General features: G+C 40.2%; 1 protein-coding gene across 2 annotated transcripts in view; it reads left to right on the plus strand.

Moving 5' to 3' along the window:
- Positions 1–19362, plus strand: part of arid5b (AT-rich interaction domain 5B) — a 328908-nt gene that overhangs the window by 50780 nt on the left and 258766 nt on the right. For both annotated transcript variants that reach the window (XM_061965194.2, XM_072916614.1), the window contains one exon: positions 8736–8970. In XM_061965194.2, the coding sequence (XP_061821178.2) occupies positions 8736–8970 (235 nt within the window). The remainder of the gene's footprint in view (positions 1–8735; positions 8971–19362) is intronic.

Below are 19362 nucleotides of genomic sequence, written 5' to 3' on the forward strand. Positions count from 1 at the left end.
TTTGCACCTGTGCAGGCTTTGTTTGCACTCTCGCTGGCTTTGATTGCGCTCCCGCGGGGGCCGTTAGCACTCACGCGGAATCTGTTTGCGCTTGCAGAGACTGGGTTTACGCTTGCACAGACTCGGTTTGTGCGTTCACTTTTTTGCACTTGCACGGACTGTTTGGGCTCGCGCTGTCTTATTATTTAGCTCTACTGATAAGAGTTAAATTGTCATGTTCTGTGGTCACGTTTTGTTTAGTTATGTTCTGTTGGTTTAAGACTCTTTTTAGTTCCTGTTTACACTCCATTGTTTGGTTTACATGACAACTCATTGGTTTCACCTGATTCATTTGGACTCACGCACCTGATTTGTTTGGACTCACGCACCTGTGTTAATCATGTCACTATTTATTTAAGTTGTAGTTGCCAGGTAGTCGGCCTGGCGACATTACCCCTGATATTCTGTACCATGCTCTGTGCTGACTTGTTTTCATGCGTTTGTTAGTTTCATGCCATGCCACGTAAGTTTTGTTTTGTTTCATGTCCATAGTTTCTGTCTTAGTGTTAGTTTTGTTTTCATTCGCTAAGTTTGTGTCTCCGCCTTGTGCGCGGCTTTTGTTTGCTCTTTTGATAGAGTAATTAAACATGTATTTACCTTCACGCCATGTCCAGTCAAGTCGATTTGCACCACGGGAAAACATTCATCGCAGCGAGCTGCGAAAGCCTCGCAGTAAGCTGCCCCGAAGTCCAAATCTTGACATAAATAAGTACTCACATACTCTTTTTGCATTTACGTGGACTCTTTTTGCACTCGAGCAGACTCTTTTTGAACTCACAAAGGGTTATTTTACACTCACGCAGGCTTTTTTGCACTCACGCAGAATCTTTTTGCACTCAGCTAAACTCTAATTGCGCTCATGCAGGCTATTTTTGCACTTGCGCAGGCTTTGTTTGCACTCTCGCTGGCGTTGATTGCGCTTCCGCAGGCAGTTAGTGCTGCTTGCGCAGACTCTCTTTGCACTTGTTTGGAATCTGTTTACACACCGGTGCACTGTGTTTGCGCTTGTGCGGAGTCTGTTTGCACTCGCACGGACTTAACTTGCGCTGTCGTGGACTCTGCGCTCTTGTTTACTTTTTGCGCTGTGTTTCCTTATTTCACTATACGTGCTGCGTCCCACCCCTTTGGCACCTAAGGGTGGGCATTGAACTCCGATTCTTTGTGATTGGTCACTTTAAATGCCTACTGTCTTCTTCTCAGAGCTAATCGGATGGTCATCAATTTCCACACTTCTATTAGCCCCGGGTCCAGTGGACCCGGACATCTTATATGTAATAGAAATGTGTAGGGGGGGTGTATGGTGTGTGGTCATTAAATATGTAATCTGCCATATGTTATTCACAGTAAATGAGCCAAAGTCAATGAGTCTCAGTTTGAAAAATTTATTTATTGTATAATTTTTCCTTTAATAAAAAATGAAAACGGGTCCCACAGACCCGAACACCACACAAGGGTTAAAAAAAAAAACTTCCAATATATGGTATAAGCAGTTGAGAGACATTTCATATGACAGCACGGTGTGCATGTGTGTGTGCTTTTAAAAGGCGGGGCCTGTTGCCTAGCGACGTGTGACATCACCGAGGGTTTCAACGGAGCTGTGTTTGTTAGCTGTAGCAGTTTGTCGGCTCTGACGCCAGCTCTGTTGTGTTACCTCTGGCTAACAAAGAGATTGAAAGTGCTTCCATGGCTGTCATATCTTCTCGTCAACAAACGGTGTATTGTTTGGATGGCATGTTTGTCACTTTGGTCATTAGTTTGTTGTTCATTTTTCCCATTGTGTACGTTTGCGTATGTTGCTGTCTGCTGTGTCACGTTGATGGTGCCTCTTCCTATTTGATATCAAGTTCACTTAACTGCGGTGCTGCTATTTGCTTTCACGAGTAAAAAATATATTTCCTGCACTGAACTTGCTGCACTTATGACGCCATCTTGTTGTTGACATAAATCCACATCAAAAGTAGCGTTCCACGTTACACCAAGCGATCGCTAACGGCGTTGTAACAAACACAAAAGTAATTTGATTACTCGTTACTAATAAAAGTAACTTGGTTATTACGAACCCTGTTGTTTTGACGCCATAGTGCCACCAATTGTTACGTGCGGGGGGTCGCAGCTTGCTGCGAGGTTCGTTCCCCCGGGATGCAAACGGACCACTCCGGACAGGACGTGCAGGTAGGAACATGATTTATTTGTAGAACTCTTAACAAGTACCAAAAACTGAAAATAAGCCAGAGGAAAAATGGCGAAACTCGAAGCAAACGCTAACACTTAGCATAGGCAAAAAGACAAGGAATACTCACGTAACTGTAGCATAAGCAAACAAAGAAGCCAGACCGACTGACCGGCAAAGACAGGCTTAAATAATGACTCTGATTAGTGCTTGGGGAACAGGTGAGCGTCCCGAACACAATCAGAGCCAGGTGAAAATAATAAGTAGCCAAGGTAACTAAACAAACTCAAGGGTGCACAACGACAGGAACTAAGGGAGTCCAAAACTAACAGAAAATAACAAAAACATGATCCGGGCCACGGATCATGACACAATAGGCCAAATAAAGTTGCGAGTACAAGCACTCTTAATAAAGGAAATGAGAAACATTATCAAATTCAACTCACTACGTGTCCCAATACTTTAGTCCACATTAGGCCCACTCAGAGCCGTGCCTATAAATCGGTCAATTAAGTGGGGCGGGTGTTTTACGGAGCAAGCGTTGACCTTTTACACGTCTTAGCAGTGTTTTCACAGGTGAAATATATGATCCGTACGTTTTTACTATCTTATCCTAAAACGTGACAACATCGTCTTGGAAGCGGTGCATAATACATATATATTCCTCGCCGCCGTCACCGAGCGCTCACTCGCGTTGGGATTTGTGGGCTGAGGGAGATTTGTGCTGCATGGGAAGATGAAATTGGGTGCAGTGGCGATAAAAAGTGACGGTAAAATGCAGCTGGCTTGTAAAGCACACAGCTGAAGTGCATTTATACTTTCATCTTGTATATGTATTAGTATCAGTTTGGAATCAGACATGAGAGATGTACTCCAGCACATCTGTCCTGCAGGCGTCCGTGTTTGTCTAATGGGCATCTTCCAGCCAGAGTGGAGAACAATTCTGCTCGGTTGGACTTGTAATTTCTCGACTTATTCAACTACATAACAAGATGGAATCCGCGGGGAGCAAATCGTATTAAGTCGTACACAAAAGCACAAGTTGTATTCATCCTCTCTCTCTCTCTCAGTCGCCGCTTGAGATTTACGACGATATTTCCCTCCATTGTGTCACTTTATGCATTTATTTATTACGCGCGTCTGCAACACCGCTGGCTCATAGCATTCTGCTGTTTATCCGCGGCTTCGTCGCTGCGATGAATCACAGTTCTTCCACTCGCTTACACGGCCGTAACGTTGGCTACTCTGTTACGACAATAACTGATCTTTTTAGTTTAGAGTTGGATGAAAATGAAAACAGCGTTTATTGTTGTGCTCTGAAGTGACGTACGAGTGCACTGAGAGCTAGTTTGCCGCCCTATCAAACAAAATATACATTTATAGTAGAGATGTCCGATAATGGCTTTTTGCCGATATCTGATATTCCGATATTGTCCAACTCTTTAATTACCGATACCGATATCAACCGATACATACAGTCGTGGAATTAACACATTATTATGCCTAATTTGGACAACCAGTTATGGTGAAGATAAGGTACTTTTAAAAAAAATGTATAAAATAAAATAAGATAAATAAATTAAAAACATTTTCTTGAATAAAAAAGAAAGTAAAACCATATAAAACCATATTGAAACTAGTAATTAATGAAAATGAGTAAAATTAACTGTTAAAGGTTACTACTATTAGTGGACCAGCAGCACGCACAATCATGTGTGCTTACGGACTGTATCCCTTGCAGACTGTATTGATATATATTGATATATAATGTAGGAACCATAATATTAATGACAGAAAGAAACAACCCTTTTGTGCGAATGAGTGTGAATGAGTGTAAATGGGGGAGGGAGGTTTTTTGGGTTAGTGCACTAATTGTAAGTGTATCTTGTGTTTTTTATGTTGATTTAATAAAAAATAAATACATTTAAAAAAAGATACCGATAATAAAAAAAAACGATTCCGATAATTTCCGATATGACATTATCGGACATATCTAGAAATTAATTAATGTGTTACTTAAAAAATAAACTTCAAATATCTGGCATATTGCAGTTAAGATAAGTTTCAGTGTGTGCGAGTGCCTTTTAAAAGGCGGCGCCTGTTGCTTAGTAACGTGTGACGTCAGCGAGTCCACTCATTAGTCTGATTTGAAGCTGCTTTTGTTAGCTTAGCAGGCTAGCAGCGGCAGTTTGTCGGCTTTGACGGCAGCTGTTTGGAATCTTTCACTGGTTTGTGTTACCGCTGCCTAATAAATAGATTGAATGTGCTTCCATGGCTGTATGTTCTTGTCAACAAACAGGGTATTGTTTGGATGGCAAGTTTGTCACGTCAATCACTGATTTGTTATCCAATATTCCCTCCGACCCTCGTAGTTACGAGCGCCCAAGGCAGTTTGTGTCAAGTGGTGGTGAAAAAAAAAGTATTTTATTGACCAGTTCCTTCAACTAAGATCTAGTTTCATCTGTGTTGGATCGAGTGTGTGAGCGAGAAGGAGCAGCCCCCGTTCCCTCCTGTGCATGGTGCAGGTGGGGTGGGTTGGGGTGAATACACACAGGTCTCAGTGCCAGTGATCAATCATTTGGTTATGGTTTAAGTTTATTTCAAACATGCTATACAGATGAGTGAAAATGTTACTGTAGTTTTATTAAAATTGGATGGATTCATTTCAGGAGAAAAATTTGATAAAAGGGTTGACATCACCTTTTGCACATTAGATTTAGACTTAGACAAACTTTAATAATCCACAAGGTAAATTGTTCCACACAGTAGGTCAGTTACAAAGGATGGAAAGGATAAGGATGGAAAGGATAATGCACACAAGGGCACAAAAAGAGGGTGAAAACAAAAGGTATAAAGTAGACTAAAAATGTACCATAGCGCAATGTAAAATATAACATATATGTAATATTTACATATTATGTACACAGTATATAATATATACTGATATATTATATTATATTATATTATTATGTAAAATATACAATATATAACATTATATGCGAGAGTTTTTTTTTTTAAGTTGCACGGTCTATTTTAGGTGCATTTGCAAATAAATTTGTCATACCGTACAGTACTGCCAAAACATATTGAATATATGATGATGCAATGCAATTGTACAGCATGGTCATTTCCAGGCACAGTAATAAACATGTTGTTAAATCTTTAAAGCTCAGCAATATTGTCTTTGTCACGGCGGAATTCTGCAGATTGTGCAGGTGTACCTAATGTTGTGGCATCGGATGATTATCTTAGGAGGATGGTGATGTGCCATACCACTGATTTTTCTTTTGATCCGATATCAAGTAAAATCAGGCTGGTGTTGGTGATACCGATCCGATCCGATACTTTGTGAAAATATACAAAACATTTTAAAAGTTTTTTTGATAATTTAACTAGTCTATCTAAAAAAAAAACAGGAAAACAAATCTGGAACATAATGAGAAAAAGTGGACATTTGTAAACTAATAATTGATAATAATTTACTTAGTCACATACAACACAAAGTTTTTTCTTTATATATATATATATATATATATATATATATATATATATATATATATATATATATATATATGTATATGTATATATGTATATATATATATATATATATATATATATATATATATATATATATATATATATGTATATGTATAAATGTGTATATATATATATATATATATGTATATATGCAGTGTTGGGACTAACGCGTTACAAAGTAACGCGTTACTGTAACGCCGTTAGTTTCGGCGGTAACTAGTAATCTAACGCGTTATTTTTTATATTCAGTAACTTAGTTACCGTTACTACATGATGCGTTACTGCGTTATTTTATGTTATTGTTTATGTAGTATCGGCTAGAAACTGAGGATCTGATCGTGTTTTATGGCAGCGAAGCAATGACATGCTTCTGATTCTTCCTCTGCGCTCTCTGTGTGTGTGTGTGTGTGTGTGTGTCTGGGTGAGGGGAGGGGAGGGGAGGAGAGGGGGGTGCGCAATACAAAGTAAACCGTTGGCCAACAAAAAAGTAACCACAGAACACTATACGACTATACGGTATAGTGTTCTGTGGTTACTTTTTGGTTGGCCAAGCGGACGTGACGACAGGCTGTCCTCACTCAGATCCGCACAGACCGGGAGGGGGCGTGCCTTAAGTCCGGCTGGAAATCGGGAGAAATTTGGGAGAATGGTTGTCCCAGGGAGAGGCAAGTATGAGATATTCTCACTTCTTTTCTTTTGTCGAGCACAAAGAAAATAACATTTTAGTTAAATGTAAGTTGTGTCTTGGATCAAAGATCCCGTCTACTGCCCAAAACAACAATTCAAATCTGCCTGGTTAGGCTCTGTGTATGTCACGTGTGCCTTCCTTAGGTGAAGCCAGCTTTACAGCTATGTTGTTGATTGATTGATTGATTGAAACTTTTATTAGTAGGTTGCACAGTACAGTACATATTCCGTACAATTGACCACTATATGGTAACACCCCAATAAGTTTTTCAACTTGTTTAAGTCGGGGTCCACTGATTCATGATACAGATATATACTATCAAATATATACTAACATCATAATACAGTCATCACACAAGATAATCATCAGGGTATATACATTGAATTATTTACAATCTGGGGTGTGGGATATGGAGGAAGGGGTGGGAGGGTTAGGTTTGGTTGGTATCAACACTTCTGTCATCAACAATCAGCATCAACAATTGCATCATCAGAGAAATGGACATTGAAACAGTGTAGGACTGACTTGGTAGGATATGTACAGCAAGTAGTGGACACAGAGAGAGAGATCAGAAAGTATAAGAAAAAATGTCTACATTTGATTATTTACAATCCGAAGAGGTATTATGTGGAAGGGAGGGTGTTAGTTTAGGGTTGTAGTTGCCTGGAGGTGTTCTTTTAGTGCGGTTTTGAAGGAGGATAGAGATGCCCTTTATTTTACACCTGTTGGGAGTGCATTCCATATTGAAGTGGCATAGAAAGAGAATGAGTTAAGACCTTTGTTAGTTCGGAATCTGGGTTTAACGTGGTTAGTGTTAGTGTTATTATGCTGTTTGTTACTTATGTATGTTATGTTGCAGCTATTTAAAATAGTTTTGTCAATTTGTTCTGGCCTGAAATAAATTGGCCCTTTGAAACATATCTTTGTCTTTGTGTGTTGTATGTAGACCACAAAGCTTTGTAGAGTTCAGTGATGCAAATGCATGTTAAGTTGATCAACAGATTGTATTATTCTCCAGTGCAATAACAGTACTGAAATGAAGGCTAAAAGGGCATTAATGGGAGCTTTAAAAACAAAAAATAGAAGAAGTAACTAAATAGTTACTTTTCACAGTAACGCATTACTTTTTGGTGTAAGTAACTGAGTTAGTAACTGAGTTACTTTTGAAATAAAGTAACTAGTAACTGTAACTAGTTACTGGTTTTCAGTAACTAACCCAACACTGTATATATGTATGTATATGTGTGTGTATATATATATATATATATGTATATGCATATATATGTGTGTGTGTGTATATATATATATATATATATATATATATATATATATATATATATATATATATATATATATATATATATATATATATATATATACAGTCGCGATCAAAAGTTTACATACACTTGTAAAGAACATAATGGCATGGCTGTCTTGAGTTTTCGATAATTTCTAATTGGAGCACATACTTGTTGGTCACAAAAAACATTCATGAAGTTTGGTTCTTTTATTAATTTATTATGGGTCTACTGAAAATGTGACCAAATCTGCTGGGTCAAAAGTATACATACAGCAATGTTAATATTTGGTTACATGTCCCTTGGCAAGTTCCACTGCAATAAGGCGCTTTTGGTAGCCATCCACAAGCTTCTGGCAATCTTTGACCACTCCTCTTGACAACCTCTGGGCTGATGATTTTAAGTTATCCTGAAGAATTTGGAGGTAATCCTCCTTTTTCATTGTCCCATTTAAAGCACCTGTTCCATTGGCAGCAAAACAGGCCCAGAGCATGATACTACCACATCCATGCTTGCCGGTAGGGATGGTGTGCCTGGGATTAAATGCCTCACCTTTTCTCCTCCAAACATATTGCTGGGTATTGTGGCCAAACAGCTAAATTTTTGTTTCATCTGACATCACATGGACAAAGATAAGACCTTCTGGAGAAAAGTTCTGTGGTAAAATATCAGTCCGGTGGGCGTTGAGCTCCACGTCCGCTCATTCCATTTACTCCTGTGGCAAATTACAACCGGATGTGGGGCGGTTGACTCTGATTGGCTGTTGTCACGGATTTTGCCGCCATGTTTTTGTCAGCTGATCGCCACAATCGACCTGAGATTTATCACGATTATATAATCGGCCAGCCTTAGGAGATCGGCGTTTGTGATTGGCATTAATCAGCAAAGGCGATCACATAATTTTCATGAAACTCGGTTCTGATTGGTAGCCGATCGATTGGCACATCCCTTGCATCAAGACGATATTTTAAATATTTATTGTGTTTGTTTCCACCCCTTCTAGCACGAGGTCATCGCCGTGACTGAGAAGGTGATCGTGCGTCTCCAGGACCTGGTCAAGTGGGCGGTACCGGACTTGTCAGTATGGTCCCACGGTCTGAAAGCGGAGCCGCTCAAGGGGTCGGTGCTGCGAGAGCTGGGCACCAACGGGCGTCGGGAGGCGCTGCACTGCTACAGAGAGAGCACGCTGACCAGCGGCCTCAACTTCAAGGATGTCCAGAGGGAGAGGGCGCGCCTCGGTGAGTTGCTGTTTCAAAAACACGAGTCCACAACACGGCAGGACTGAAGAAAATGTAGAAGGCGATTCGGCCATAAATAATGTTATCTTTAATTTCTTTGGGCTGCTTTGGCAAGTCTTGACTTGAGTTATTTGTTATGGTATAGCAGAGATTTCCTCAGCTGATGATGGGAAAATGACACCTCTGTGAGCGTGTGGCACACTCGCCTGCTGTATAGACACTGCACTGATACTGTGTTGGTGTTTCATAGTGCCGTCATCTGCCGGATTAAAAAAAGTCACTCCATTTGACGTGCAAACAAAATGATTTGTCTTCAAATATAGTATATATTAGAGATTTCCGATAATATCGGCAGGCCAATATTATCGGCCGATAAATGCTTTAAAATGTAATATCGGAAATTATCAGTATCGTTTTTCTTATTATCGGTATCGTTTTTTTATTTTTTTTATTTTATTTTATTTTTTATTAAATCAACATAAAAAACACAAGATACACTTACAATTAGTGCACCAACCCAAAAAACCTCCCTCCCCCATTTACACTCATTCACACTCATTGACACAAAAGGGTTGTTTCTTTCTGTTATTAATATTCTGGTTCCTACATTATATATCAATATAGATCAATACAGTCTGCAAGGGTTACAGTCCGTATGCACACATGATTGTGCGTGCTGCTGGTCCACTAATAGTACTAACCTTTAACAGTTAATTTTACTCATTTTCATTAATTAGCAGTTTCTATGTAACTGTTTTTATATTGTTTTACTTTCTTTTTTATTCAAGAAAATGTTTTTAATTTATTTATCTTATTTTATATCCATCCATCCATCCATCCATCTTCTTCCGCTTATCCGAGGTCGGGTCGCGGGGGCAGCAGCCTAAGCAGGGAAGCCCAGACTTCCCTCTCCCCAGCCACTTCGTCCAGCTCTTCCCGGGGGATCCCGAGGCGTTCCCAGGCCAGCCGGGAGACATAGTCTTCCCAACGTGTCCTGGGTCTTCCCCGTGGCCTACTACCGGTCGTACGTGCCCTAAACACCTCCCGAGGGAGGCGATCGGGTGGCATCCTGACCAGATGCCCGAACCACCTCATCTGGCTCCTCTCGATGTGGAGGAGCAGCGGCTTTATTTTGAGCTCCCCGCGGATGACAGTGCTTCTCACCCTATCTCTAAGGGAGAGCCCTGCCACCCGGCGGAGGGAACTCATTTCGGCCGCTTGTACCCGTGATCTTGTCCTTTCGGTCATAACCCAAAGCTCATGACCATAGGTGAGGATGGGAACGTAGATCGACCGGTAAATTGAGAGCTTTGCCTTCCGGCTCAGCTCCTTCTTCACCACAACGGATCGATACAGCGTCCGCATTACTGAAGACGCCGCACCGATCCGCCTGTCGATCTCACGATCCACTCTCCCCTCACTCGTGAACAAGACTCCGAGGTACTTCAACTCCTCCACTTATTTTATAATTTTTTTTAAAAAGGACCTTAACTTCACCATACCCGGTTGTTCAAATTAGGCATAATAATGTGTTAATTCCACGACTGTATATATCGGTATCGGTTGATATCGGTATCGGTAATTAAAGAGTTGGACAATATCGGATATCGGCAAAAAAGCCATTATCGGACATCCCTAGTATATATATTATTTCAAATGAATAGCTGTGCAAAAAGACGTGTGCAGTGTGCAACTCTGGTGAATGAGTCAACGAGTAAACAGGAAAATAATAACATTTACCTTATTTGGGCGCTAAAAGATTAAAATAGTCCTACAGTTTGATCTGGAAATGGTTGCTTGGGCATTTTGTTGGTGTGGCACCGAACGGAGATGTTGACATGCGGAGTTTCAAACACTCTTCATTCTGTAGCGGGTGACTTTTCAAATGATGCTACATATTAGCAGTAATGCTACTTTTTGTAGCAACGCTTTTGCCCCACACTTGACATACCGTATATTACCAAATAAACGCCCTTGGGCAAATAACCGCCCATGTCCTAATAGCCGCCCGGGGTCTGACCCCATTTTGTGAATTAACCGCCTCTTCCTAATAACCGCCTATGTCCAAATAGCCGCCCATGGGCTGTTATTTGCATAATTTAGATTAAAATGCTACTGGGGTTGCGTTTTCTGCAGTATTATTGTTTTGATGGTTTTATAGAGTACTTGGTACAATCATTTTATTTTTCCTGTATGCTGCTTTATTTAAAACTTGGAGTACTGTAGCCTTTATTTTATTTAAGTGACAGTATTATTGTTCTGTTTTGATGGTGGGTTTTATACTTGAGTACTTGTTACCATCATTTTATTTTTCCCGGTAGGCTGCTTTATTTAAAAAGTTTATCTATTTTTAGTATTGGTATTCTATTTGACAATTGTTGCCCTACTGCCATGTTGAGGCCTTGTTGATCTCTTGTCTTTTGATAGCCTACCTCATGTTGATCTCTTGTTTTTTTAGCTTTAGCTTTTACATTTAAAGTATTTTGTACGAAAAAAAAATTCTGGACAGTAACCATTGTAACCAAATAATGGCCTGGTGCAGGCTGGTGCAAAAATAAATAAAAGCCTTGTGCAAATAACCGCCTGCTTCTTTTAAACGTCTGTCTCCAAAATCGATTTTGTGAAATAAACACCCGTGCTACTATTTGGTAATATACGGTATTACGGTTGTCTGTTCGACATATTCCCGCTTGAAGCCAAACCACCGCCAGACGATGGACCCCGTGCTGTTTTCCTTGGGAATTAATTCTTCCTTCATTTGTTACCAGATTCGCACCTTCTTTCTCTCGTATTACCACTCGAACCACAGCTAACGTTACCCATGCCGCTACCTCTGTGCTCCGCGAGGGCGTATAAGTATGTGACGTATGTAACAAAGTGCGCTTGTTTTACGTCTCTGTGAGGAGAGACAAGAAAGAGTGAGAAATGCCTGTAGTGTAATGCCCGCAGCTAAAAGCAACTGCGTGAGAACGTATACTTGAATATCCCGATATACCGTATTTTTCGGAGTATAAGTCGCACCGGAGTATAAGTCGCACCTGCCGAAAATGCATAATAAAGAAGGAAAAAAACATAAATCGCACTGGAGCCCGGCCAAACTATGAAAAAAACTGCGACTTATAGTCCGAAAAATACGGTAGTCATTTTCTATATCGCACAGAGACAAACCTGCGATATATCGAGTATATCGATATATCGGTCAGTCCTAATTTGCATGCTAAAATTTAAAAAGTGTCACATACCAAGTAATATGACTCTGGGGTAAACGGTAGCAAAACTAGCTCAAAAAGTTAACGTGACCATAATAGTTAGCATGTGTCACATACCAAGTTACATGACTCTAAGTTGTAGAGCTGACGCTGACCTGAAAGTGAGTATCACAAACCATGATTTTTTCAGTTTAATCATACAAAATTAGCAACAACAAAAAAAGCTAACGTAAAATGTTAGCATGCTACCGTTCTCACAAGTGTGCAACAAAGCGGGTTAAAGGGGAACATTATCACAATTTCAGAATGGTTAAAACCATTAAAAATCAGTTCCCAGTGGCTTATTATATTTTTCGAAGTTTTTTTCAAAATTTTACCCATCACGCAATATCCCTAAAAAGAGCTTCAAAGTACCTGATTTTAACCATCGTTATAAACACCCGTCCATTTTCCTGTGACGTCACACAGTGATGCCAACACAAACAAACATGGCGGAAAGAACAGCAAGCTATAGCGACATTAGCTCGGATTCAGACTCGGATTTCAGCGGCTTAAGCGATTCAACAGATTACGAATGTATTGAAACGGATGGTTGTAGTGTGGAGGCAGGTAGCGAAAACGAAATTGAAGAAGAAACTGAAGCTATTGAGCCATATCGGTTTGAACCGTATGCAAGCGAAACCGACGGAAACGACACGACAGCCAGCGACACGGGAGAAAGCGAGGACGAATTCGGCGATCGCCTTCTAACCAACGATTGGTATGTGTTTGTTTGGCATTAAAGGAAACTAACAACTATGAACTAGGTTTACAGCATATGAAATATATTTGGCAACAACATGCACTTTGAGAGTGCAGACAGCCCAATTTTCATCAATTAATATATTCTGTAGACATACCCTCATCCGCGCTCTTTTCTGATCAGTTCCAGTTTTGGAGTTGATGTCAGCAGGCCAGGGAAGCTAGGGTCGATAGGGGGTTTAGCTCGCTCGTCTGCGGGAACAAACTTCCGCCATTGCTTGCCGTGCTACCGAGGTCCTTTGTCCCTGAATTGCTCACACACTCCGGCAGATTCAATGGGGGTCTGGCGGCAGATTTCTTTGACTTTATCGTTGGAAATGCATCTGCTTTGAGTGTCGCAGGATATCCACACATTCTTGCCATCTCTGTCGTAGCATAGCTTTCGTCGGTAAAGTGTGCGGAACAAACGTCCAATTTCTTGCCACTTTCGCATCTTTGGGCCACTGGTGCAACTTGAATCCGTCCCTGTTCGTGTTGTTACACCCTCCGACAACACACCGACGAGGCATGATGTCTCCAAGGTACGGAAAACAGTCGAAAAAACGGAAAATAACAGAGCTGATTTGACTCGGTGTTTGAGAAAATGGCGGATTGCTTCCCGATGTGACGCCACGTTGTGACGTCATCGCTCCGAGAGCGAATATTAGAAAGGCGTTTAATTCGCCAAAATTCACCCATTTAGAGTTCGAAAATCGGTTAAAAAAATATATGGTCTTTTTTTCTGCAACATCAAGGTATATATTGACGCTTACATAGGTCTGGTGATAATATTCCCCTTTAAAGCGGTCCTGTTAGGAAAACAATCCCAGTACAGTCATCTAATAACGGGAAAGAACATAACGTCCTGCTCTTTCACGGCTGCGAAGTAACGCCTAATGCGGATTATTAACGGCTCTCCGAAGCTCAGCTAATCGGCTAAAAATACTAAATCACAGGTCCTTTCAATTCGAATCCACATTGGTTGTCATAATAACGCACTTTATTTTCAAAAAGTCATTGAAAAACAAGCCTGTGTATTGGCTTCTCTATCGGATCTTCCAAGGAGAACAAAACGTGTGTGTGTGTGAGTTTGTGCGTGTGTGTGTGATGCCCTTGATTACCCGACACGGCTCGCATCTCCAATGCAAAAAGAACAGGCGGATCAATACGGGATGCTTTGTTGTTATTGCACAGATCAATACAGTTAGATTGTGTGCAGTGTGCGTGGGATTTCTGGCTTTTTTGTTCGCAAACCACTTTTGAAATGATATCGTGCTACAAATACATGTTTGGTTTTTTTGTGTTTTTTTTTCTTCTTGCATATTGTGGAGATTTGCAGGTTGTAATAAAGCGGAGGTTGGGTGTGCATGCATTACTAACGGTAACGACTCCATCAGGCTCGCTCTAGAATGCACTCGGCAGTCCGTTGGGATTGTAGAATCTGCCCACTCAGCAGAAGAGACTCAAGCCTGAGGGGGGGGTACACTGACACACACACACACACACACACACACACACACACACACACACACACACACACACACACACACACACACACGTGCACGTGAATGGACGCACAAAACGCTGCACACTCATAACCGGGGTGACATGCGGCCATTTATCTGCTTTTTTTGTTGTTTTTGGGCTTGCGTCAGCGAGGAACTTTGGTCATTTCTGCACAGAAATATTAAATATGCCACGATGAAATATTCATATGTACAACTGCATTTAAAAAAAAAAAAAAGACCTCAGGTAGCATCCAGCAGTGTTCAAATCTGCGTAGAATGTGACGTTTTAATGACATACAGTCATCGCATGCGCTTTACTGGATTGAGGCGGCTCAGTGTATTATTGCTTGAATGATGTATTCGCTGTTTGTTATTCTCATCTAGATCTCTGAGAGAGGAATGGGATTGTTCCCCCTGCAACACCCCCCCCCCCCCCCCGCAACAGGATACTGCAGCAATATAACCGCAGCTCGCCCGCAAAACTATTCCCGGCTAAAAAGCAATAATGTGTGCCATTGTTGTCGAGGGAAACTGCTCTTTTCTCCCCTCACCCCCCTTCGTTTTTTTTTTTGGTTTTTTTTGCTTTGGACTGCATAACTTTTCCTGGCAGGCTGCCAACGTGAGTTAAGCGGCTTGTTATGTATTTTTGTCTCACAGGCAACATATTTTATTGAGAAAAAATATGCCGTAACATCTGTTACACGGGGGCATAAGTGGTGGTTCGGTTCATGATGCGTTGACTTTCTTAGTAAAACGTGAATACCAGCGGCAACAATAACACACACACACACACACACACACACACACACACAAAAAAAGGCTTTAAAGTGATTAATTTGAGAAACAAGTGACCTTTGCTGCTGTGCTGCTGCATCAACAGCTGTGACTTTTAAAAGTGATTGGAGTCGTAACTCTAAAATTCAGCCTTGGAAGTACAGTGGAGCTCGTTTGTGTGGACAACTTGTCAAAGTGGAATAGATGTTCTTTCTTATGACAAACAATGTCGCCAACTCAGGATACGACTTTTTTTTAAACCCTAGAAATCTAATGTTAGTTACCATGAGAACAGATTTTTTAAAGGAGCTTTTTGCAATCTTTTAATGGCTGCCAAATTCTCTAGTTAAGCCGATTCTCGCAGTGTAATAATAATTCTAATGAAACTTTTTCAAAACAGGTTACAATTCAGAAACGTTCCTTCTGGCTGCATGGAGAAACTGTGGTTGTACGGTATATGTATATATATATATATTTGTATATGTATACATTAGTTTGTAACGATACCAATATTTTGGTACCGGTACTAAAATGATTCCGATACTTTCGGTACTTTTCGGTATTTTTCTAAATAAAGGGGACCACAAAAAAAATTGCATTATTGGCTTTATTTTAACAAAAAATCTTAGGGTACATTAAACATATGTTTCTTATTGCAGTTAAGTCCTTAAATAAAATAGTGAACGTACAAGACAACTTGTTTTTTAGTAGTACAAACCCCGTTTCCATATGAGTTGGGAAATTGTGTTGGATGTAAATATAAACAGAATATTTGCAAATCATTGTATTCCGTTTATATTTACATCCAACACAATTTCCCAACTCATATGGAAACAGGGTTTGTAAGTAAACAAACAAAGGCTCCTAATTTGATATGCTGACATATGCAGTAACATATTGTGTCATTTCTCATTCTATTATTTTGTCAACATTATTAAGGACAAGTGGTAGAAAATGAATTATTAATCTACTTGTTCATTTACTGTTAATATCTGCTTACTTTCTCTTTTAACATGTTCTATCTACACTTCTGTTAAAATGTAATAATCACTTATTCTTCTGTTGTTTGATACTTTACATTAGTTTTGGATGATACCACAAATTTGGGTATCAATCCGATACCAAGTAGTTACAGGATCATACATTGGTCATATTCAAAGTCCTCATGTGTCCAGGGAAATATTTCCTGAGTTTATAAACATAATACACATTTTTAAAAAAACGAAAGAAGATGTTGTGATGCTAAAAAATATCAACGTAATCATAGTACTATCGACTAGATACGTGCCTGTACTTGATATAATTACAGTGGATGTTAGGGGTACATACACCCATGACGTTTGTTTACATTTTAGCCATGTCTTAAAGCACCTCTTCCTGAGGGTGTTTCAGTGTTATAACTTCACCTTTATCATTAGTTTTTAAGCCAAAATGCGTCCGTTCTCCCTTTTCTGTCTACATACTGTGTCTGCTTGTAAGTACTCCGTGATTGTGCGCTGCCGAACATGCTCATCTGCTCGTAAAACCAGCAATGTCATGACGTGACGACGACGCAGGCGCGGGGATGGGGGGAGCGGGACCAGTACGTTCGAAGCAATATGACAACAGGAAGTGAATTTGTGTGACGTCGCATAAACTAGACGTTGTGCACTCAACACGCGTTATTGTTTTTTTTTGTCATTAGAAAAACTTTTACAACTTTTAGCAATTAAAACGGTAGAAGATACCCACATTCAAACACTCAAACTCGTTCTTAGCTGGGCAGAACAATATTATTATGTAACATATTTCTTCTGCCAAAAAATATATTGTGTGGCTATTTATTTATTATATTAAATTTTTTTCTATTAAACTTGGTTATTAGTGTGTATTAGTACTTTTTGAGCACATTCAACAACACCATGATACTTTTGGTGCCAATTACCGTGATATTAAATTGTCCTATTGTTACATTTCTAGAACGCAGCTAATAATCGTAGCTGCGACTGTTGACATGTTGACCAAGTGTTTGCAGAACAACTTCTGACTGAGAGGTATAACCCAGAATGTGATGAAGTAGTGGCCATGTTGTAGTGGCCGGGTGATGGCCATAGCAGTGACGCTTGGCGGATCCTGTGGGCTACCAGTAAATACTGTAATCTACAGTAGAACACACTTAAGGCTACTATCTTGGGTGAAACGAGTGTGAAGGTGACTCTGTGTGTGTTATTTCATGTTTAAAGAGCTTTAATTATGTTGAACTTAGGACATAAACAGTTTTTAATGCTATGACCATGAATATATTGTATTTATTAATAAAAATCCATCCATCCATCCATTTTCTTGGAAATTTGTTTACTCTGGTCAGACCTGAAAACAATTAGCCGCAATAAACGAGCAATGACTATAAGGATGGGCACCGAATCCGGTACTTTTATTGGCACTGACGTAAAATCAATGGTGCTCATTCGTTATACGTACTTGGGTTGCGCGTGATGTCACACCCGGGTGTCAACTCAGCCGACTTTTCGCACTTTGGCACTTGGCAATCATTCTAGCAGCACTGAGAGCGGACTTAGCCAAACTACCTCAAGGTAATGTTGCAATTTTCAATGCCAACAAAGATATCGACTGAAAAAACGCTCCATTGTAAGTAATGTAATGCTCCACTTTTCCAAAAATTACTATTCTACTGATTAGAATCAGCAATTTCAACATTGGCGATTTCAACATCTCCAAATGTGTTAATGAAAACTACAACTAACATGCACGTTACAATGAAACAGCTGGTGTTTAATAAGTACAATACTTACATTGTTACCACTGTCTAGGGCGCAGCAAATGATTAGATTTAGCAAAGACTGAACTGACTAGCCAACACCCCATAATCTACACACTAACGTCTTGGACTTGCAACTGACTTGAAAATGAGAAGATGCAACACCTAGACTAGAGAACTAGTTATCATTAGAGATGTCCGATAATATCGGACTACCGATATTATCGGCCGATAAATGCTTTAAAATGTGATATTGGAAATTATCAGTATCGGCTTCAAAAAGTACGGAGTGCTCCACGGACGTAGGGAGAAGTACAGAGCGCCAATAAAACTTAAAGGCACTGCCTTTGCGTGCCGGCCCAGTCACATAATATCTACGGCTTTTCACACACACAAGTGAATGCAAAGCGTACTTGGTCAACAGCCATACAGGTCACACTGAGGGTGGCCGTATAAACAACTTTAACACTGTTACAAATATGCGCCACACTGTGAACCCACACCAAACAAGAATGACAAACACATTTCGGGAGAACATCCGCACCGTCACACAACATAAACACAACAGAACAAATACCTAGAACCCCTTGCAGCACTAACTCTTCCGGGACGCTACAATATACACACCCTCCCCCCCCACGCCCCAACCCCGCCCACCTCAACCTCCTCATGCTCTCTCAGGGAGAGCATGTACCAAATTCCAAGCTGCTGTTTTGAGGCATGTTAAAAAAATAATGCACTTTGTGACTTCAATAATAAATATGGCAGTGCCATGTTGGCATTTTTTTCCATAACTTGAGTTGATTTATTTTGGAAAACCTTGTTACATTGTTTAATTCATCCAGCGGGGCATGACAACAAAATTAGGCATAATAATGTGTTAATTCCACGACTGTATATATCGGTATCGGTTGATATCGGAATCGGTAATTAAGAGTTGGACAATATTGGAATATCGGATATCGACAAAAAAAAGCCATTATCGGACATCTCTAGTTATCATAATCAGTTCATTTTTAAATGTTGCAATAATAAATTAGATTGTATTATCAAAAACAATTGACATTTTATCAACAAACACAAAAGTACTGGACATTGGTACAGTTGAGTACAGGTGTAGATTTCCAGGTACTGGGAATCGGTACGTTATTTGTGACGGTGCAGCGAGAGAAGAAGACGACAGGGAGAAAGTGACGTCGTTAGCTGTCAGCGTATTTATTAACAGCTGGGTATGAGCGTGAGATGTGTGCGTAATCCAAATATATTTAGTGTGGTAATTATATGTGAGTGATTACCAGCGGGTGTTGAAGGTGTGTGTTGAGATTGAGGCGGAAGTCCAAAAGTTGGCAAAGCAGTCTCGGAA

The sequence above is a fragment of the Nerophis lumbriciformis genome, linkage group LG02 (genome assembly GCF_033978685.3).
Source record: "Nerophis lumbriciformis linkage group LG02, RoL_Nlum_v2.1, whole genome shotgun sequence".
NCBI classification, from domain to species: domain Eukaryota; kingdom Metazoa; phylum Chordata; class Actinopteri; order Syngnathiformes; family Syngnathidae; genus Nerophis; species Nerophis lumbriciformis.